At 44.6% G+C, this 24,221-nt stretch overlaps 1 protein-coding gene across 2 annotated transcripts in view; it reads left to right on the top strand.

Moving 5' to 3' along the window:
• The window catches only part of RNF130 (ring finger protein 130), a 261,704-nt gene that overhangs the window by 194,416 nt on the left and 43,067 nt on the right, over window positions 1–24,221 (top strand). For both annotated transcript variants that reach the window (XM_073649772.1, XM_073649771.1), the window contains exon 7: window positions 23,445–23,649. In XM_073649772.1, the coding sequence (XP_073505873.1) occupies window positions 23,445–23,649 (205 nt within the window). The remainder of the gene's footprint in view (window positions 1–23,444; window positions 23,650–24,221) is intronic.

Raw genomic sequence — 24,221 nt, 5'->3', positions numbered from 1 at the left:
CCACGCCGATTCACACACAGTTTTGCAAATCCAATTTTGTTAACTGATGTGTCTTTTGTGCCGATGCCAGGCAGTGGGCAAAGTGAATTGTGAATGGTATGGAAATTTAGGCAAAGAAGGATCTGGTGCTCCATAATGCTGTGCACCATTTTGTGTGCTCTGTATTTTCCTTTTAGGTGGCACGGCACAATACTACTGAGGTACTGTAATCTAGCAGCAATGGTTTTAGGGGATAAAATCATGGCAATACCGAATCTGATGAATAGATTCATGGTGCTTTGGTCGCTGTGAATGGAAAGGTGTTCAACTGTATTTGAAAATCCTATATAAGAACTGGAGATCGCAATTCATGTACAGCCACCTCGTCATTTACTTCAGCCACCTTGTCATTTACTTCATCCGTGGATTCAGGCAGAGTTGGGAAGTGGGACACCCTCATCCTTGATATAGGTGGATGTGAGATCCATAGCAATTATATCCTATACTAAGTACCTACACCAAACCATATCCTGTACGAAGTACTATTTATGTGTAAGATTTAAATACCCCTTTCAGTGCGTATTTCTGTTTTGTAAAGTGAAAATCTGGAGAATTTGTGGATACTTTCCCCGCTGTCTATTACTGAAAATGTCAGTTCTCAAGAATTTATTTATTTAACTTGCGCTTTTTTATTCAACGCGTTTCGAACTTTGTTGGGTTTTTTTTTTTGAGGGAGAAGTAAGTGCATGTCACTTCGAAACGCATTGAATATAAACCACATGTTTAATAAATTCTTGAGAACTGACTCTTTCAATAATCAGCAGCGTGGAAAGTATCCACAAATTATCCTTACCTTCATTTCATCGGTTTGACAACCTGTGGATCCGAAGCAGTTGAACGCTTAAAAAAAACACATCAATGTATGGATCTGGTTAGCACAATCTGATACATCTTATAATTTTTTGTCGGATAAGACCCTATTTGTGCTACTTTCTCCCCAGTGATTTACTTTGTCTTGTAAAGTGATGACATATCCTGAGAATGAAGGCCCCATTCACATGAATGGAACGGTGTTGTAGTTCCCCTGCACAAGTGCCACTGTAGAAGCTATGAAATAGTGCCGTGGCCCCTTCATTCTCAGGATGGATGGTGATCCCCGAGGTGGCTCTCCTCCCCCCCGCCAATCATAAAGGGATTAACCTACCATTATGTGGCCAACTGCGTGCACTTTTGCAGCTATCCCATCTAGCCATATCGTTAACAAGCATTTTCCTCTGAAATCACTTACGTAAATTTATGTCCTCAACTACCATGAATTTAAGTTCTATTCAGCTGTTTCTGAGTTAAATCTTCCACTGTGAAAGCTGGATGATAACCAGTATCGGACATTACAGCACTCTACATGGGTAGTCACCGGGCTTCCCTAAAGTCTAAAATTGCAAATAGTTGTATGTGGGCTGCTATACAAACCCATATTGCCATCAGTACAGTGGTAATAGAGAAACAGCAGCACATACGTGACTCCGCCAGTCTGAGCAGACTTCAGTCATTGCTCCTCGATATGAATTCTGCTGTCATCTCTCCCGGTGACCTTGGGCATGTTGCTTTACAGTGTTTGCCTCAGGCAGTTCCCTTCTCCCGAGACTGACAGATCCTGTGTACTGAGCTGAATAGCTTTCCATAGCTATGTAGGAAACAGAAGCTGATTTTCAGGTTTTCCCGGCCTTTATGACATGCAGCCTGGTGCAATATGAAGGCAACTGCCCCAAGAATCTGAAGAAAATACATTTACTCCAAGTTACCTCCATATGTGGGTAGTGTTTAGCATTCTCTCCTCATCATGGCCAATGAATAGGCAGACAGCTCATAGACGTGACTATAAATGTATACATATACATTGATCAGCCAGTCTTTCTCCTGTGTTGCCTAAACAGCATTAACCCATTGAGGCACAGACTTCTGGAGACCTCTGAAGGTGTCATGCTGTATCTGGCACCATGGTATGAGCAGCAGACATTGCGAGGTGGGCTGAGGTCAGCACAGACACTTTGACCAGTTGCTGACATCTTTCTAACATAGAAAGCATTTTTTTTTTTCAGGAATTTGAGCTATGCTGGAATCACACCAGACAGGATAGCCATTGCCCCTACACACATCAAAGAGTAGTGTTGAGCCACCCCCGTAGTGTTCGAGTTCGGTTCGGTTCGTCGAACACCCGTGTGTTCGCCGAACTGTTCGTCGAACTGTTCGTCGAACACCTTCGAACACCGTTAAAACCAATGGCAGGCAAACAAAAACACATAGAAACACATAGAAAACACCTTCAAAGGTGTCCAAAAACTGACAAACTGCTCAGAAGACATAACTAACACATTGAAAAGTGACAAGTACATATAGTCATGCGAAAATAAAAGAGGTGGAGGAGTAGAAGGAGGGGGAGACACAGATATAGGCATGTCATGCCCTTCTAAAATCCAAAAAGTGAGAAGCCGACACGGCCAGTCCGCTCCTGCCCGTGCCACCTCCGTGTCGCCGGGTTTGTGCCAGAGCCGCGGTGAACCCTGATGGCCAGCCCCCCTCTCCCAATACTGGTGCCTGTCCGCTGGTGGGTCGAGCGAGCCCCCCTGTGGTGGAGGCAGCTCTAAGCTTTTTAATTTAAATTGTCTCTCTAATTTGAATGAATACACTTTAAATCCATTTACAAGGATCTATTGGAGGGCAAGTCTCATGCCAGCAGCCGCGTAATTCCAGCTCCAGTAGCGTCCACTAAAGCTGCTGCAGTTAAAAAGCTTTTATAAGGATCGAGCTCGGCTGTCCACCGCAAGGCATCCTACTGCCAGTCCCAGCCCCTATGCCTTGGGGTGCCTCCTGATGCTCTTCACTGAGTATCCCGTGGTCCCGAAGCATTTCCTTTGAAAAAATGAAGTGTCCAAACTACAGGTGGTGTAGCTTGCTTAACAGCCGGGATAATCCGCTGACTAGCAGACCCTGCTACTAGGCACAAAGTATTTCCTGGGCTAGATGCAGTTAAAAATTTGTAATTAGATACTCTCGTTGGATGCTGAGAAAGCATTCCATAGAGTCTCCTGGCACGCCATATATGATTCTCTTAAAAAGCTTGGGGTAGGGGTCTAGGGGACCCTTTTATAGCCAAAATCACGGCCCTGTATCGCAATACGTCACCTAGGCTGAAGATAAATGGAACTGTAGCACCCTGAGGGCTCGGTTGCTACAGAGGTATTGCACCTCACCCAGAGGTGTGATATCTCACTCTCAGGTAAGGATGTAGTGTGGATCAGGACCCGACACCTGCATGCATTACACCACATTGCCGTGGGGCAGGGCGACCAATATGCCCCTGAGATGGGCACGACAGTCACTGTCCCTGGCTGGAGTGGGGGGAGGGAACACTGAGGAAGGGGAACCCTGTAGTGCAGGAGCAGGGAGGAAGCAGTTCCTGGGTGCATTGAGAAGGGTGTATAAATGGTGGGCACCATCTTAGTTCAGTGCAGAGAAGTCTGAGCAGAAGTGGCAGGGAGCAGGGGCTCTGCATGAGCTCTGCTCCGGAGGCGGGCCTAGTAACAGAGGCCCAGGCCTGGAAGAGGGAGAAGGAAGGAAGAGGAGCGGAGAAGGCTCCAGGAACGAGGAACGAAGGGATCTCAGGGGTGCGGACGGGCGAGTCGCCACCGCACGCCAGAATCCACCTGCGTGGAGGGGTCAGGCCAAAGGGGGAGACCGGTCCCCGAAACTAGTGGAGGCAGGAAACGACCCTCAGCTAGAAACAGGAGGCTGTGACATTTTATGTGGCGCAGCCCCTCGCTACACCCGCTAGGAAGGCACCACATAGGGTCAGGGAAACTGGCGCCAAGTTTACCAAGAGGAGGCCCGAGGCAGCCGGACAGAAGGGTTGGTAAGAAAGGCCAGACAAAGGACACACAAAGGGGGTCCTGTGAAGCGCTCCAAAGTTATCTGGGAGTTGTCTGAGCCCCTCACCTGGTGAGCACAGTACGACGTGGGCAGCCGTTACCTGCAGACGTGGTCTGGATAATAAGAACTGTGAGTAAAGGCCCTGGACTGCATCACTGACTCCGTGTCATTACTGCTGCTGCCCTGCACCATCACCCCCATCCTCCGCATACACTGCCCTGAGGCTATACTCCTCCCGTGGGGAGTTATGCTACGCTCTGCTGCACCCACAACACCAGCCTCAGCGGTCTGCCCTGGAGCGGCGGTTCACTCTGACCGCAATCCACGGGTGGCGTAGTCGGACATTTAAACATCAAAACCACATAAATAGTTCCGCCACTGGTTTGACCGCCCTGAGCCACGGAACCGGGTTGCCGCCACGGAGACTACAACCACCAGCATCCACCAAAAAGGGTCCGGCTCCGGGTGTCCCAAGGCCCAGGGGGCGCGTCAGAACATTTTCATCACCTTTCACAATCACCAATGGGACAAGGCAGGGATGTTCTCTGTCCCCTCTCTTATACATCCTAGTGACGGAGCACCTGCTCTCATCAATTCACCATAACCCCAATATTAGGTGGATTGAGGTGGGAGGCACCGAATACAAGTGCTCTCTATTTGCTGATGATGTCCTAGTATATATCACTCAATCACATATATCCATCCATGCTGTTATGGCTGAAATAGATCACTTTGTTACATGGTCAAATTTTAAAATCAATGCAGCGAAGTCTGAGGCCCTCGATGTCTCCCTCCCCAAATCCATATAGGATTCCATCCAGTCCAACTTTCCCTTTGCCTGGCCCTCACAGGGTATCAAATACTTAGGAATTCCTATTCATAGAGACCTCTCCCATCTATGTTATCTTAATTTTGGGCCCTTTATTGAACAACTCCATACAGACCAGGGTTGGCAAGTTAGAACTGTAAGATTCACTACGTGAACCACTGGTGTTTTGTGGAAAAGCACATGTACACTGTGTTCCAAATTATTATGCAAAAAGTGTTTAGGAGTGATAAGGGAAGAATTTGTTTGTTTGTCAGTTAAACTCATTGATGGTGATGTGTGTCAGGGCTCTTTATATCACTGTAAGCAATTGCAGACACCTGTGCTAATTAGTTTGGCAGGTGTGTCCAATGAAAGGCAAGACTACTTAAGAAGGCTCTCTCACATTATTAAGCAGCCTACATTTTCTGCCAAAATGGGAAAGAAAAAGGATGTGTCGGCTGCTGAGAAGCAACAAATTGTGGAGTGTTTAGGTCAAGGCATGACTACAATCAACATTGTGCGATGATCAGGATGAAGTGTCTTGGTAATCAAGAAGTATGTAGCTGATTCACAGTACACACGTGTGCGTGCTGATAAGGGCAAATTGAGGACTCTTTCCTACAGGCAATTACGTCAGGTTGAAAGAGCAGCGGCAAAAAAGCCTTGTCATAGCAGCAGACAAGTTTTTGAAGCTGCTTGAGCCTCCAACGTCCCCCGAACAACAAGATGCAGGGTCCTTCAGAGGTTTGCAGCTGTGCATACGCCATCCTGTCGACCTCCTCTATCCACTTCACACAAGCAGAAACGGCTCCAGTGGGCCAAACATTACATGAAGACTGATTTCAAAACTGTTTTGTTCACGGATGAGTGCCGTGCAGCGCTCGATGGTCCAGATGGATGGAGTGGAGGATGGCTGGTTGATGGACACCCCACGCAAACACGGCTACAGCGCCAACAAGGAGGAGGTGGAGTAATGTTTTGGGCTGGAATCATGGGGAAAGAGATTGTCGGCCCCTTTAGGATCCCTGAAGGCGCTAAAGATGAACTCCATAATGTATGTGGATTTTCTCAAACAGCACTTTCCTGCCATGGTTCAAGAAGAAGAACCATGTATTTCACAGCAAGATCATTTTTCTGCATGATAATGCACCATCTCATGCTGCACATAAAACATCTGCATCTCTGGCTGATATGGGCATAAAAGGGGACAAACTTATGGTGTGACCCCCATGCTCCCCTGACCTCTACCCCATTCAGAACCTTTGGAGCATCATCAAAAGGAGTGTCTATGATGGCGGGAGGCAGTTCACATCTAAGCAACAGCTCTGGGAGGGTATTCTGTCCTCATGCAAAACAATTGAAGCAGAAACCATCCAAAACCTGACAAATTCAATGGACGAGAGAGTTCAGAAGCTCCTTTCGAACAAGGGGTCCTATGTGAAAATGTAACATCACCTAGAATAAAGTTTTGAGTTGAAAACTGTTTGATTTCAGTTTCTAACAACCTGCTAATGCTTATAATTTCAAAAATGACCATTTTTTTGGTCTTTATTAAAATGAAAAGGTTGATCGAAAAGTTTGGGGGATCTAAGAGTGTGGCAACCCAGTAGTCATGATTACTTCGAATTCTGACAATATGAGGGTCATGCTGCAGGTAGTGCAGCAAGAAGGCACTTATGTGTCTTGCGCATCTCGGAGCCCCAAAATTATTTTCCGGGCTAGATGCAGCTAAAAATTATTATTAATTTTAAATCTGGTGGAGCTTATTATAGATGGCCTAATAGGATCAGTGCTGCACACTGCTACAAAGCCCAAATTATTTTCCAGTCAAGATACAGATAAACATGATTAGTAATTTGAAAGCTTAAAACGGTTGGTAGGGTGATTTTAAACAATCATCAAGCTTTTACTCTCCCCAGGATGACACAGGGGTAGAAAAGTCGTTTCGGATCCATGATTTGTTCATCTTTATGAACGTGAGTCTGTCTACATTATCAGTGGAGAGCCGCGTGCGCTTATCTGTCAGCACACCACCAGCAGCGCTGAACACACGTTCAGACAGAACGCTGGCTGCGGGGCATGACAAGATCTCCAAGGCGTAAGTGGCTAGCTCCGGCCATTTATCCAGATTGGAAGCCCAAAAAGAGCAAGGGTCCAGTGACACAGTCGTGGCTTCAATGTTTACTTGGAGATACTCCTGTACCATCGTCTCTAGGCGTTGACTATGTGTCAGACTTCTTGTCTCCTGTGGCCTTGCAAAGGATGGGCTAAAAAAGTGGTGAAATGATTCCGCAAAATTGATGTTACCACCAGATACTGTGGTTCTGTTACGGTTTGAGTGCTGAACACTTGACGGTCCCACGGTTGGCAAGTTGGAACTGTGAGATTCACTACGTGCACCACTGGTATTTTGTGGAAAAGCACATGTAAGATTCTGCAACAGTCTCTGCTGATACTCCTGCATGCGTGCATCCCTTTCTATGGCAGGAATAATTTCTGCAAATTTACTTTTGTACCGGGGATCTAACAGTGTGGCAACCCAGTAGTCAGGATTATTTCTAATTCTCACAATTCGAGGGTCATGTTGCAGGTAGTGCAGCAAGAAGGCACTCATGTGTGTTGCGCATCCAGGAGCACCAAGTCCCTGTTGTGTTGGTGGCGAGGTAACAATCATGCTTCCTTCCTCTGTCCTCTCCCCCCAACCTCGCACAACAGAAATGTGATCAAGGTCTCCCTCATCTGATGAGTCTTCCATCAGTTCGTCCTCCACTTCTTCCTGGGCTCCTGCACCTTCCTCACTAGTTTGGCTGCTACCATGCGCCCTGGTAAAACCATCTCCCCCACCCTCACATGCCTGCCGCCTTGGTGCTGCCGACCGTCTGGACCTTGCAGATGTTAGCCCTTCCGCATACAACTCCTCCTCCTCTACTTCCTCCACCTCCTCTTGTGCCACCACCTGACTCCGAATTCTGTTTAACATGTGCTCCAGCATGTAAATCACCGGAATAGTCATGCTGATAATGGCATCGTCAGCACTAAACATCTTCGTCGCCATTTCAAAACTGTGCAGAAGGGTGCATAGGTCCCTGATCTGAGACCACTCCTCCAGCGTGATTTGCCCCACCTCTGAATCTCGTTGGCCCAGGCTATACGTCAGAACGTATTGCACCAGGGCTTGTCGGTGCTGCCACAGTCGCTGCAACATGTGCAGAGTTGAATTCCACCGGGTAGGCACATCGCATTTTAGCCGGTGAAGTGGCAGGCCCAACGACTTCTGTAGAGATGTAAGTCGCTGAGCTGCGGGATGCGAACGGCGGAAGTGAGCACACAGCGACCGTGCCCTCTGCAGAAGGCCATCTAGTCTGGGATAGTGGGCTAAAAATTGCTGGACAACCAGGTTCAACACGTGAGCCATACAAGGCACGTGTGTGACATTGCCCCGGCGAAGGGCCGCACCCAGGTTTGCAGCATTGTCGCACACGGCCTTCCCTGGTTTCAGGTCCAGTGGAGACAACCATTCATGAAATTGGTTCTCCAGAGCTGACCACAACTCCTCAGCTGTGTGACTCACATTTCCCAGACATTTCAATGTAAAAACCGCCTGATGACGTTGAGCCCTACTGCCAGCATAGTAAGGAGGTGTGCAGGATCCCTTCTGCGCAGTTAGAAAGCTTGTGGCATGACCAGACAGGCTTTGGGTGCAGGTGGAAGACCGAGAGGAGGTTGAGGAGGCAGAAGCAGTGGAGGAACTTTGACATAAAGAGGATTGACGCACAACTCGTGGGGACGGCAAGACTTGGACAGCAGCCCCTTGTCCTGCTGTCACCATAGTTACCCAGTGCCCAGTCAGCGACATGTAACGCCCCTGTCCATGCCTACTCGTCCAAGTGTCTGTGGTGAAATGCACCCTGTCACACACAGAGTTTCTCAAAGAAGCGGTGATGTTGTGTGCGACATGCTGGTGGAGCGCAGGCACACCTTTCTTTGAGAAGTAGTGCCGACTGGGCATCTGGTACTGGGGCACTGCGACGGACATAAGGTCTCGAAAATCCTCTGTGTCCACCAGGCGGAAAGGCAGCATTTCTGTAGCCAAGAGCTTGCAGATGGTGAAATTCAACCTCTTAGCTTTCTCATGGCTAGGAGGAAATGGTCTTTTACTTGTCCACATCTGAGGGACCGAGGGCTGGCTATTGTGCTTAGACGGGGTTGATAAGGGTGTCCCCGGCAAACTGCCGGTCTGTGAGGAAGATGCAGGCGGACATGTTAGGTTGCCTTGATCCAAAGGTGGTGCTATCGATGTCGGACAGCGCTCAACACCAGCTGCTGTTACCACCTCCAAAGAAAATGATGACCTGCCAATCACGCTGGCTGTTGCGGGTAAAGAGGTGGCAGGTCTGCGCCCCAAAACAGGTGTGACTGCTGTCCCCCCAGTCACAGAGGATGAAGAGGCCGCGGATGCACAAGATATGGCAGACGGTGGTTGGCCCGGCCGGCTAGGCCGCATTGTAGCACACTGAGCTTCCCACTGCAACTTATGCTTCATGTCCATGTGCCGGTTCATGCATGAAGTACTCAAACTATGTATTTTTTGGCCTCTACTTAGCTTTTGCTGACAAATGTTACAGATAACACGAGTTGGGTCATCTTTATCGATCTGAAAAAATGCCCAGGCTATGCAAGGCTTAGCACCCATGAAGAGCCACCACGACTTGTGGTGAGAGGCAGAGTTGTGTTTGAGGATGCAGTTGTTGACGTGCTTCCAGTACTACGTCTCTGTCCAGGAAGGCGCAACCTGACCTCGTCGTCACTAGCATCTTCCTCCACCTCCTCTGCTGACCTCATCTCTTGGCTGACTGTGGGTTGACAGTAAGTGGGATCTCCAACCTCATCATCATCACCCTGTGTGTTATCACACCCGTCGTCCTCAGAGCCAACCTGTTCCTGCCCTGACAAAAAACTAAAGTTGTCGCTCCAATCAGGTATTTGAGTCTTATCATCGTCTTCCTCATTGTCTCCACCAACAGGAGTTACAGTTTGGGAATGAGGGTCTACATTATGGTCAGAACCTTCTGCGTCTGGTCCTGGATCCGACTCATAAAGATTCTGGGCATCAGTGCAGATCATTTCCTCGTCTGGATTCACAGAAGCGCTGGAGTCGACCTCTGATTCCCAGGCTATAGTATGAGTAAACAGCTCTGCAGACTCAACCATCTGTTCTACCTCATACTCAGACGGGCAGCTGGAGATTTGGGAGCTGTGAGGAAGCAAGTGCGATTGGGGTGACACCTTTGAGGACTGGAGTATTTGTGATGTTGAAGTTGATGTGGAGGAGAGCCCACTTAAAGGAGCACTTGATATCCGTTGAAGCACCTGCTGTTTTTGTGCCTCATCTGGAATTTGTAGCGATTGGCGTGGCTGTAAGAAAGGGATCTTATCACATTGTCCGCTAAAAGAAGTAGACATTTTAGTTTGGCTGGAAGATGGTCTTTCTTCTGCAGATGTTACTGTTGCTTTAACACCTACCCCACGGACACAACCTTTTTTCCCCTTCCCAACACGCCTATTCCCCTTTCCACCAGCAGCAGGCCTTTTTCCACTCATTTTGGTGGTTAACTAATTCACAACTCTGGAGTTGTTTGCACAAAAAAACAATGGATGGTAACCGAGCAGAGCTGAGTGGCCAAACTGTGGTATTAGGCCAAAACTATTGGCTGGGTTAGATGCAGAAAAAAATATATTCAGTTTGCAACCTGATGGAGGTCAGTATAGATGGATTAATAGAACAAGACCCACACACAGCTAGAAGCCCAAATATTTTTTCAGAGGTACTGTAGATGCAGATAAAAATTATTTTTAATTTGCAACCTGATGGAGGTCAGTATAGATGGACTAATAGAGAAAGTCCGACACACTGCTAGAAGGCCAAATATTTTTTTCAGAGCTAGATGCAGAAAAAAATTATATTCAGTTTGCAACCTGATGGAGGTCAGTATAGATGGATTAATAGAACAAGACCCACACACAGCTAGAAGCCCAAATATTTTTTCAGAGGTACTGTAGATGCAGATAAAAATTATTTTTAATTTGCAACCTGATGGAGGTCAGTATAGATGGATTAATAGAACAAGTCCCACACACAGCTAGAAGCCCAATATTTTTTCAGAGGTAGATGCAGAAAAAAATATATTCAGTTTGCAACCTGATGGAGGTCAGTATAGATGGACTAATACAACAAGTCCCACACACAGCTAGAAGCCCAAATATTTTTTCAGAGGTACTGTAGATGCAGATACAAATTATTTTTAATTTGCAACCTGATGGAGGTCAGTATAGATGGACTAATACAACAAGTCCCACACACAGCTAGAAGCCCAAATATTTTTTCAGAGGTAGATGCAGAAAAAAATATATTCAGTTTGCAACCTGATGGAGGTCAGTATAGATGGACTAATACAACAAGTCCCACACACAGCTAGAAGCCCAAATATTTTTTCAGAGGTACTGTAGATGCAGATACAAATTATTTTTAATTTGCAACCTGATGGAGGTCAGTATAGATGGACTAATACAACAAGTCCCACACACAGCTAGAAGCCCAAATATTTTTTCAGAGGTACTGTAGATGCAGATAAAAATTATTTTTAATTTGCAACCTGATGGAGGTCAGTATAGATGGACTAATACAACAAGTCCCACACACAGCTAGAAGCCCAAATATTTTTTCAGATGTACTGTAGATGCAGATACAAATTATTTTTAATTTGCAACCTGATGGAGGTCAGTATAGATGGACTAATACAACAAGTCCCACACACAGCTAGAAGCCCAATATTTTTTCAGAGGTAGATGCAGAAAAAAATATATTCAGTTTGCAACCTGATGGAGGTCAGTATAGATGGACTAATACAACAAGTCCCACACACAGCTAGAAGCCCAAATATTTTTTCAGAGGTACTGTAGATGCAGATACAAATTATTTTTAATTTGCAACCTGATGGAGGTCAGTATAGATGGACTAATACAACAAGTCCCACACACAGCTAGAAGCCCAAATATTTTTTCAGAGGTAGATGCAGAAAAAAATATATTCAGTTTGCAACCTGATGGAGGTCAGTATAGATGGACTAATACAACAAGTCCCACACACAGCTAGAAGCCCAAATATTTTTTCAGAGGTACTGTAGATGCAGATACAAATTATTTTTAATTTGCAACCTGATGGAGGTCAGTATAGATGGACTAATAGAGAAAGTCCGACACACTGCTAGAAGGCCAAATATTTTTTCAGAGCTAGATGCAGAAAAAAATTATATTCAGTTTGCAACCTGATGGAGGTCAGTATAGATGGATTAATAGAACAAGACCCACACACAGCTAGAAACCCAAATATTTTTTCAGAGGTAGATGCAGAAAAAAATATATTCAGTTTGCAACCTGATGGAGGTCAGTATAGATGGACTAATACAACAAGTCCCACACACAGCTAGAAGCCCAAATATTTTTTCAGAGGTACTGTAGATGCAGATAAAAATTAGTTTTAATTTGCAACCTGCTGGAGGTCAGTATAGAAGGACTAATAGAACAAGTCCCACACACTGCTAGAAGCCCAAATATTTTTTCAGAGCTAAATGAAGAAAAAAATAATTTTTAATTTGCAACCTGATGGAGGTCAGTATAGATGGACTAATAGACCAAGTCCCACACACTGCTAGAAGCCCAAATATTTTTTCAGAGCTAGATGCAGAAAAAAATTATATTCAGTTTGCAACCTGATGGAGGTCAGTATAGATGGACTAATAGAATGATGCTATGCCCAAAAGATTTTACTTCACTAGGTGCAGTAAAAAAATTGGTATTCTATACACAGGTGGTATATCTTGCAGCACAGATAGGCTACTCCACTGACTAACACACTCTGCAATAGGCCAAAAAGGATTAGCTTTGCTAGATTCAGCCAAATGCTGTGAAAAAAACTTGCACAGCACTGGCACAGACCTGCCTGGCAAAAACTGATAGGAACTGATGTAACCTAGTCCTGAAAAGGACTCCAATTACAATTAGTCTTTACTCCCACAGCCTATCTATTTAAGAGCACAGACCTCCCTGATAAAAGTCGTAGGAAATGCTGTAACCTAGTCCTTAAAAGGACTGCAATCACAACTATTCCCTACTCCCAAGCTATCTGTATATTTGTGCGAAAATTGGCTTGAAATTAACAAGGTATAGCGCACACAGCAACAGCGGTGCCGTCTAACACGCAGCTGCAGCAGTGAGAAAATGGTGGCGACGGGGAAAATGGCTTGGTCTTATAGGGCAAGGACATGTGACATACACTGCCAATGACACATGCCCTTGCTTGTGTGAAAAAAAGCACGTCGCTCCGTGTGTGCGCTGCTGATAGGCTGACAGATTGCACCTCCCCACTGCAAATGCGGGAAAGAGAAAAAAAAATGGAGATCTTCATTGTTCCTGCAGAGATCCATCCCCTGCCCCTCCCCCCGCCCCGCTGTACACTCAAACTGCGTATTAACATTAATTTTCATCATTACTGAGAAAAAATCCAGTTATGATTTTGGTGCACGAACAGTTATCGAACATAACCTCGAACAGCCGAATTTTTATCAAATTGTTCGTGTTCGCCGAACGGCTCGAACACCGCCCAAAACAGCTCGAATTTGAGATTGGCGAACAGTTCGAGTAGAACAACGCTCATCTCTATCAATGAGTCTTTAGTGCCAATAACATGGTCCCTGGTTCACCAGTTGATCTTTCTTGGACCATTTTTGGTTTTAATCACTGCAGACCAGGAACACCCCACAAAGGCCGATGCTGCGACCCTGTTGTTTAACCATTACAATGTTGCCCATGATTCTTGTTTAGATCCTTATGCTTCCAAAACATCAAGTTCAAGAACTTGCAGCTTAATATATTTCAGTCATTGACATGAGCCATGGTCACTTTAGATCAATCCATCAAAGGGGTTAAACTGCTGGGTTAGAAGTTTCAGCAAGAAGCTGTCAAGTGGCCATGGACCTGTTCTAGGCCAGCTCTAGGTTATTCGGGCCCTTGAACGACATAGACCTAGTGGGCCCCTCTCCCTTTTCGATTTTTCCTCATCGCTATCCATGAGCTACAACTTTCTATTTCTCAATCTACATAGATGGATGAGAGCGGTTTTTTTTGTGTGACAAGTAGTGATTTTAAAGCACATCATTTATTTGACTGTATAATGTACTGGGGAAAAAAAAAAAATTCCATCATTACTATTTTGGGTTTTGATTCCTTAAAAATTATATGTAAACTTATTAGATGCCAAATTGATATAGAGTATGTGTGTTTTTTTTCTTATATACATTATTAGTTCAGACAGTCGTGCATGCAGCAGATATGTACATTTTTTCCAGAAAAAGGAGGTGTATATATAATTTTTGGGGTTTTTATACCGGTCCCGTTACAGAACTTGGACCTGCAAAAGCTTGATTGCTTCCGTAGTATACTGCAATATGGTAATATTGAATCATATTGTAAATTCTTGATCGCCTATTTTCTTTTGAGAATGTCTTGGTTATACAAACATAGGGGCCTTTGGCTGCTGTGACTACAATTGGAAGCAATGGGCTTCAGAAGAGACACCACTTCTGATTTCCAACTTCTTATATATTGCTGTCAATATTAACGCGGGTAACTCCCAATCTTTGGGACTAAACTGCTGCAATTGGAGTCAGCTCCGATCTCAGCTGTTATTCTTTGGTGCTTGCTGTATAACACAGCTGGCACCTGCGCTACACCAAGCATACAATTGTGCACATTCACTGTACACAGTGCCGCAACAAGAAACTTTGGTGCCCTAGGCAGATGAAGCTGATGGCACCCCTCCTTCTTCACATGAAACCTCAGCCCCAATTTAAAGGAATGGGTCAGAGACTAAGGTAACAGGACCCCTAAAGCAGCCCCCCTCCCTTCCCGTGATGGGACAGGTAAAAAGCTCTGACATCCACTTCCACTAGAATTATTACCTGTTTAACCAAAAAATACAAGCAAAAGTAAAAAAGTGATGTACTTTAGAGGTGAAGCTCAATAGGGAGGGTGTTTTCGTAGTTGGATAAGAAATCATTCATTGCTTGCAGATGAGTTACATGATACTAGGAAAAAATAGCGATATTCATCCCTGACATCCTATATTTTAAATGTCAAACCCAAGGACAGTCATGGAAGCTAATATTATTTGACTATATTGAGGGCTGTTTGGTTTCAGTTAAGGTGTGCAGCATTTGGCGGATACCCAAATGGAAGCTAAACACACCCCTTTATAAAGGGATACGTATGATGGTTTTTAAATCCGTCATGCAACAAATACAGTTTGCAACAAAACTGATGGTAGTTCTGGTGCAATATTACTGTATGGATAGTGATTCTGGTGATGTAGTCATGTACTGATGGTGGTTCTGGTCTCCTATTCCTGTATTGAGGTTGTGGTGACATCTTCATGTAGTGATGGCTGATTCTGTTGCTGCATTGCTGTATTATTGATGGCTCTGGTGATGTATTCACTTAGCGATTATGGTTCTCGTGATGTATTCATCACCAGAACCATCATCAGTACATGACTACAACCCCAATAGCTATCAACAGTACATAAAAACGGCACCAGAACCATAATCAGTAAATGAATAGGTCACTAGAACTACCATCAGTACATGAATACATCTCTAGAACCACCATCAGTAGATAAATGCATTACCAGAACCACTATCAGTACTTGAATACATCACAAGAGCCTCTGTTAGTAGATAAATACAAATCCAGTACCATCATGAGTACATGAATACATGACCAGAATCCCCATCTGTACATGAATACATCACCAAGCTTAGTACAGCAATCAATTGTAATGTCAAGTCAAGCCCATATACATTTGTATCTCATGAACCTACAACTCCCAGTATGTACTTGACAATAGTAAGGCGATGCTGGGAGTTATCAGTCATTATCAGACTGTGGACCATACAAGAAATGCAGTACTGATGAGACATAGTCAACATCAATAACTAAATATTTACATCCAGGTACCTTATAGGTGACATCTTCTCTGATTGAATAGTTTCTTTATTTTTGTCTCCATCTTGTCCAGATGCCACGGTGACTTTTCACATCCACAGCTCTTCTCTGCAGACTTCCCTCTTTTCCAGTCTTCTGCAGCACATCCTGACACTGTGCCCTTAAAAATAAGAGCGTTATTAAAATGGCGTCTGCATAAAAATATCTGTCCATATTATGACCTAAATAAGCCTCCTATGGTATATGGCCTCCACAGTCTCCTCTTATGAGCTACACCCGCCACACTGTCTGCACACTGGGTGTGTGTCTTACAGACTCGAATACAATTGAGTGCGGGGAGGGAACGACGGCCGGGGCGCAGGCAGAGCGAGGGGTGAGCAGTGTCAGTGACTGACACTGCTCCCCTGTGTGCCATCATTGTGCTGAATGCCTGTGGCCGGAGAAAGGTGACAGGCGTCCTCAGGCATTCAGCAATGTCAGGGTCTTTTTTTCTCTGAAATGCTCCCCCATGGGGTAGGCAGGAGATAGTGGTCTTGGCAACTGCCTACCCCTGGTCCCAGCCCTGACTGTACATGTATTGTGGGTGTTGTCAGTGGTGTGGCCCCCAGGTTCCTGGGTTCCAGCACTTTTTCTTTCGCTGAGTCTTAATGCCGGCTCTGGTCCTGCTGTCAATCGCGCAGGCACCGTGATAGAGCAATCAGAGCATCAAAAGTGTGGCACAGGTCCTCTTAGGGCTACTCCCTGCACAGTACTAGAACAGTGTGAGCCATTTAGGGGGTTGTCTCACTAAAAAACACCTTATTCATATTTTCTGTTGGTGCATATAAAAATTATAGAAAGACTCCCCCTCAAGATCATCCTGTGTAAGCCTTTGGAAAGCAGGACTGTGGAATCGGTAAGCCAAACCTCCGACTCTGACTCCTCAATTTCCACGACTCCGACTCCCTCATACATGGCTCATGTTTAAGTGATAAATTTACTGTAGCACAGATTCATCTCCGCTAAAAGTCTAGACCCTTAGATCAGGAATAGGACAGACATTTATAGGACATTTCATAACTTTCCCAAATTCTTATGAAAAAATATTCCCCACAAACTGCATTGAACTACTGTACCCAATTTATTATATATTTTAGGAGTCGGAGTCGGTCCATTTTACACCGACTCCACCAAAATGGGCTCCGGCTCCGACTCCACGACTCTGACTCCACATCCATGTGGAAAGTATGATATTTGGCAACTTGTGTGGGTTTCAGATCAGCTGGCGTCATTTGATATAAGTTCAGTTTCTCAACTTTTCACCACCTCACGCTTCATATTACAACATATGTCCAGTAGCCACATAGAAGTTGTGCAAAGGAAGCCAGGTCACAGCTAGAAGGGGCATACATCCTATCAATGGCTGACTGTACATAAATCACTAAGCTCATCTGCTGCTGTTGTCCCTGATATCAGTACTTGCAATCTACTTTCTATAGTGAATATTTTAGAAATTTAAAGGGAAACCTTTAACAGGATTTCACCTCCCCCCCTTCCCAAAACTATTTATGTGCACATGAAGCTCTTTCAAAAACAAGTCTAGCAATACCTTTACATGGCCAGTCCCTTCCTCCATTACTGAGAAATCACCATTTGAATATATAACCAAATGAGGCTGTAGATCTGACACCTCCAGCTTTAATCTCCGCCCAGTGCCGCCTTCTCCTGCTTGACTGACAGCCTGTCTGCTGTGTGACTTCAGGCTAAGGCACCATCAGTCAAACTGGAGGAGGCAGCGCTGAGTGGGGAATAGAGCTGGAGTGACAGAGGCATCAGATCTACAGCCTCATTTACATATATATTCAAATGCTAATTTCTCCGTAATGGAGGAGCAGACTGGCCATGTAAAGGTATTTCTAGACTTGTCTTTAAAAGAGCTATATAACATATAATTGGTTTGGGGGGGGGCAAAATCCTGCTGACAGATTCCCTTTAAGAGTGTACAATGAGGCCATACAAAAACATGAGTAACTTTGTAAATTATCTCATTTTGACACTTGTAATATAGCCAATGGCTGCATTTACAATTCTAAGGACTTCAGAGCTGAAATCTACCAGAATTGCTCACTGGCATAGTGTCTATACACCTTGTCATATGCTTGCATAAGACTTCTCATTAGTGAATATGTATTCGAGCCGAGCTGGCACATATGAAGATGCCATAGTCTATATATGATTTAGTAGGACTGCAGGCTAGCCGTATAAATGGCTGCAGTTCAGATATGATGAAAAAAGATGTAAAAATATATCCCTTTGTTTCTTGCTGTGATGGTTGCACCAGGCCCCGGCTGTCATGTGTCTATGACTACGAGGCTTTAATGCCTGCTCCACAGTCTTTTCTTCTCCCCATAAGACCAGTCTGTGGCTTGCTAAAAGCAATTCTATTTTGAGAGCTTCTCGGATGAGCTTGCAGAGGATAAGAGTACTTAAACTATCTCACACACATCAAAGCCCTGGAAGGCAGCAGGAATACATTATTACCTGAGCGCCACACTGAGGTAGCACGCAGGGCACATCCTCAAAGAGGCGAAGCAGATGCAATGAGTAACCGAATTGCAAAGTTGAAGCTGGCTGTATCCGCTGAGTGTTCCTAGCTCAGAGTCTTTTCCCTGTATTTCCAACATATTGGACCAAAGCTTACAATTCATAAAATGTTTTAAAATTTTAAAAAGTCACTATTGATAAAAATAATTTGTGGTGGTTGGTATCTACAGACAGTAAACATAAAATATGAATAACATGACCTCAAAGAACAGACTAGAAGCTGTTCAGCCAAATAGGGAATTAACTTGCTGATCACTGGGAGTCTGATTGCTGGGACCCCCAGCGATCCCAGGATGGGGGCTTTAGAGTCCCAAGAACGTTGCTATTCAGCCCCCTCCAGATTGGAGTGGAGGTGCACATGTGCGGCCTTACCGTCATTGATTGTCTGTGGGACTAGCTGTACTTGATAGTCCCATAGACAATAAATAGAGTAGGGGCTGCACCTGTGCACCTACAGTGGTGGCCAAAAGTATTGGCGCCCCTGCAATTCTGTCAGATAATACTCAGTTTCTTCCTGAAAATGATTGCAATCACAAATTCTTTGGTATTATTATCTTCATTTAATTTGGCTTCAATGAAAAAACACAAAAAGAATCGTCCTAAAGCCAAATTGGATATAATTCCACACCAAACCTAAAAAAGGGGGTGGACAAAAGTATTGGCACCCTTTGAAAAATCATGTGATGCTTCTCTAATTTGTGTAATTAACAGCACCTGTAACTTACCTGTGGCACCTAACAGGTGTTGGCAATAACTAAATCACACTTGCAGCCAGTTAACATGGATTAAAGTTGACTCAACCTCTGTCCTGTGTCCTTGTGTGTACCACATTGAGCATGGAGAAAAGAAAGAAGACCAAAGAACTGTCTGAGGACTTGAGAAACCAAATTGTGAGGAAGCATGAGCAATCTCAAGGCTACAAGTCCATCTCCAAAGACCTGAATGTTTCTGTGTCTTCCGTGCGCAGTGTCATCAAGAAGTTTAAAGCCCATGGCACTGTGGCTAACCTCCCTAGATGTGGACGGAAAAGAAAAATTGACGAGAGATTTCAACGCAAGATTGTGCGTATGGTGGATAAAGAACCTCGACTAACATCCAAACAAGTTCAAGCTGCCCTGCAGTCCGAGGGTACAACAGTGTCAACCCGTACTATCCGTCGGCATCTGAATGAAAAGGGACTGTATGGTAGGATACCCAGGAAGACCCCACTTCTTACCCCGAGACATAAAAAAGCCAGGCTGGAGTTTGCCAAAACTTACCTGAGAAAGCCTAAAACGTTTTGGAAGAATGTTCTCTGGTCAGATGAGACAAAAGTAGAGCTTTTTGGGGAAAAGCATCAACATAGAGTGTACAGGAAAAAAAAGAGGCATTCAAAGAAAAGAACACGGTCCCTACAGTCAAACATGGCGGAGGTTCCCTGATGTTTTGGGGTTGCTTTGCTGCCTCTGGCACTGGACTGCTTGACCGTGTGCATGGCATTATGAAGTCTGAAGACTACCAACAAATTTTGCAGCATAATGTAGGGCCCAGTGTGAGAAAGCTGGGTCTCCCTCAGAGGTCATGGGTCTTCCAGCAGGACAATGACCCAAAACACACTTCCAAAAGCACTATAAAATGGTTTGAGAGAAAGCACTGGAGACTTCTAAGGTGGCCAGCAATGAGTCCAGACTTGAATCCCATAGAACACCTGTGGAGAGATCTCAAAATGGCAGTTTGGAGAAGGCACCCTTTAAATATCAGGGACCTGGAGCAGTTTGCCAAAGAAGAATGGTCTACAATTCCAGCAGAGCATTGTAAGAAACTCATTGATGGTTACCGGAAGCGGTTGTTCGCAGGTATTTTGGCTAAAGGTTGTGCAACCAAGTATTAGGCTGAGGGCGCCAATACTTTTGTCTGGCCCATTTTTGGAGTTTTGTGTGAAATGATCAATGATTTGATTTTTGCTGCATTCTCTTTTGTGTTTTTTCCTTGCAAGCAAATTAAATGAAGAGAATAAGACCAAAGAATTTGTGATTGCAATCATTTTCAGGAAGAAACTGAGTATTATCTGACAGAATTGGAGGGGTGCCAATACTTTTGGCCACCACTGTACGTCCCATTCAGGACAGTGCTAAAGAGCCCCGTACTCTGGTTTTTAAAGTTCTAGTCTCAGGGTCTCAGCAGTTTGAGAGGGGATACGCTGTCTTTTGTGGGGGGGGGGGACATTCTAATCATCATCAGTAGATTAGCAGTGTAATTTATTTCATCATACCTCAGTTACATCTGGAGACTTCCCCCTTTCACTTTTGAGAGTTGGTTCTTGTGATCTCCAGCTTGACACCCAGTCCAATACAAGCGCTAATGTTTAGACAGGATTTCCATCTCTAACTTACGGTGAACTACAAGATGGCATCAACTATCAAATCCCTCCTTATTCAGTTCCACCCTCCCTGTCCGGTTGTATTCCCTCCAATGCAGCCAAAGATATGTGAACACTTATGAAACTGTCTTAAAAAAAGCCCTGTATTTTCTGATCATAGTAACCAATGAAGAAGAAACTTTTATTTTGTATTCTGCTCAAAAAATTAAAGCTGCATTGTTTGCCTTTTATAAAGGGGCAGAGATATACACTGCTCAAAAAAATAAAGGGAACACTTAAACAACAGAATATAACTCCAAGAAAATCAAACTTCTGTGACATCTAACTGTCCAATTAGGAAGCAACACTGATTAACAATCAATTTCACATGCTGTTGTGCAAATGGAATAGACAATAGATGGAAATTATTGGCAATTATCAAGACATCCTCAATAAAGGAGTTGTTCTGCAGGTGGGGACCACAGACCACATCTCAGTACCAATGCTTTCTGGCTGATGTTTTGGTCACTTTTGAATGTTGGTTGTGCTTTCACACTCGTGGTAGCATGAGACGGAATCTACAACCCACAGAAGTTGCTCAGGTAGTGCAGCTCATCCAGGATGGTACATCAATGTGAGCTGTGGCAAGAAGGTTTGCTGTGTCAGCGTAGTGTCCAGAGGCTGGAGGCGCTACCAGGAGACAGGCCAGTACACCAGGAGACGTGTAGGGGGCTGTAGGAGGGCAACAAACCAGCAGCAGGACCGCTACCTCCGCCTTTGTTCAAGGAGGAACAGGAGGAGCACTGCCAGAGCCCTGCAAAATGACCTCCAGCAGGCCACAAATGTGCATGTGTCTGCACAAACGGTTAGAAACCGACTCCATGAGGGTGGTATGAGGGCCCGACTTCCACAGATGGGGGTTGAGCTCACAGCCCAACACCGTGCAGGACGCTTGGCATTTGCCACAGAACACCAGGATTGGCAAAGTCGCCACTGGCAACCTGTGCTCTTCAGCAGGTTCACACTGAGCACATGTGACAGACGTGACAGAGTCTGGAGACGCCGTGGAGAGCGATCTGCTGCCTGCAACATGACTGGTTTGGCAGTGGGTCAGTAATGGTGTGGGGTGGCATTTCTCTAGAGGGCCGGACAGCCCTCCATGTGCTCGCCAGAGGTAGCCTGAATGCCATTAGGTACCGAGATGAGATCCTCAGAGCCCTTGTGAGACCATATGCTGGTGCCGTTGGCCCTGGGTTCCTCCTAATGCAGGACAATGCCAGACCTCATGTGGCTGGAGTGTGTCAGCAGTTTCTGCAAGATGAAGGTATTGAAGCTATGGACTGGCCCGCAAGGGCCAACAAGTGCTAAGCATCTCTGGGAACTCCTTCAAGATTTTTGGAAGACCATTTCCAGTGACTACCTCTTGAAACTCATCAAGAGAATGCCAAGAGTGTGCAAAGCAGTCATCAAAGCAAAGGGTGGCTACTTTGAAGAACCTAGAATATAACACATATTTTCAGTTGTTTCACACTTTTTTGTTAAGTATATAATTCCACATGTGTTAATTCATAGTTTTGATGCCTTCAGCGTGAATGTACAATTTTCAAAGTCATGAAAATACAGAAAAATCTTTAAATGAGAAGGTGTGTCCAAACTTTTGGTCTGTACTGTACATCACATAGGAGGCACTGATTCTGCTGTATATACATCACATAGGAGGCACTGACTGCTGTATATACCTCACATAGGATACACTGAGATTGTTGTAAACTTCACATAAATATGTTGTGTAGTTCACATAGATATAGAGACTCTGCTGTATACTTAACATAGGACACACAACAGACTGCTGTAGATACATCACATAGAATTCACGGAGATTCTATTATATAAATCAGATAGTATACACTGGGACTGCTGTTTATACATAACATATGAGACACTGACTCTGCTGTCTATACATCACTTAGGAAACACAGATTGTTGTATACTTCACATGAATAAATCAAGACTCTGCTGTATATACATCATATAGGATACACTGGGATTCTACTACATACATCGCATAGGAGATACTGAAACTCTACTATATAGATTATATAGAAGACAATGAGGTTGCTGTATATGTCATATAGGAGACTCTCTGAATGCTGTATATACATCACATAGTATATACTGAGACTGAGCAAAAGGAATATAATGAGACTCTGACATCTTGGGAATTGTTAGCTGCATTAAGGGAACCATATTAAGAGGGAAAAAGAAATCAAGATGGCAGACAAGTCCGATATGGCCTATACACAAGACATGCACAGAAACCCCCGGATTATTCTTTAATAGTAGTCTATGCTACACTATATTGGCAACAACAAAGAAATTCTTGGAGTGCTTCTTTACCCATGATGATGTGACTGGGTGCATGGAAACATGTAGAATGGCTGCCAGGTTACTACATGCATTTGATTCACCAAACCAGACTGCAAAAAAGAGATTGTGCAAATTTGCATTGAAATTGGGCACTTGTGGGTATTCCTAGTGGAGCAATTTTTTTCCAACCGTTGGTAAGTTTGTTAGTACAATGTTCATCAGAAAACTATAACTGTAAAAAATACAGATTTGGTTATATATATGCCTGACAATGTCCTCCCTTTTTCTTGTATTTGCTGTTTAAAACTTATATGTGTCCTTTTGTATATTTGTGACGGGCAATTCTGCAAAAATAATTCATTTTCATCTTTTTTTTTTCCTCAGACTAATGTGCCATGCAGCGATAATGTAGCATTCGATGTAGAGCGACTCACCAGGAGTCAACCAAGTTCACGGGGAACTGCACCAAGTGACCCAGTCGATGATGGATCACTGATTCTGGAGTCCCTACGCTCTTCTGCAATATCACAGCTCCCCCATGAGGGGGAGATCACTCCGAGGACAGGAGAAATTAACATAGCTGTCACAAGTAAGTCAGTACTAAACCTGTCTGCATTTACTGCCATTAACATGCTGCCATATTTGTTATTGAGTCCTGAGCAGAGGACTATGAAGAATCCATTGGTGACCATATTGTGGTATAAATGTGCTTAGTAGGAATCATTTCTACTTTAGAACAAGTAACGCTCATGTATAATAGACATGTCTTCATCCAAAACTCAGGAAATTCATTTGTTATCACTTTATGATCATGGGAGTTCAACTTCTAGGACCAACACCGTTCCTAGGAATAAAGAAACTACAGCACTGGCGTAGTACTACGTCCGACCTCTGGGACCTTCACCATTCCTGTGAATGAGGGAGCGTCAGCCTTGTTTTAGTGCTACATCCAACCTCTGGGATCTCCAACATTCCTGAGAATGAAGGAGTGTCCGCACTTTCGTAGTGCTACATCCAACCTCTGGGATCTCCAACATTCCTGAGAATGAAGGAGTGTCCGCACTTTCGTAGTGCTACATCCAACCTCTGGGATCTCCAACATTCCTGAGAATGAAGGAGTGTCCGCACTTTCGTAGTGCTACATCCAACCTCTGGGATCTC

The sequence above is a fragment of the Phyllobates terribilis genome, unplaced genomic scaffold, assembly GCF_046119375.1.
Source record: "Phyllobates terribilis strain yellow unplaced genomic scaffold, ASM4611937v1 Scaffold_10__3_contigs__length_209671492, whole genome shotgun sequence".
NCBI lineage: Eukaryota > Metazoa > Chordata > Amphibia > Anura > Dendrobatidae > Phyllobates > Phyllobates terribilis.
The sequence above is the reverse complement of the archived record's forward strand: the minus strand, read 5'-3'. Positions and strand labels throughout refer to the sequence as shown.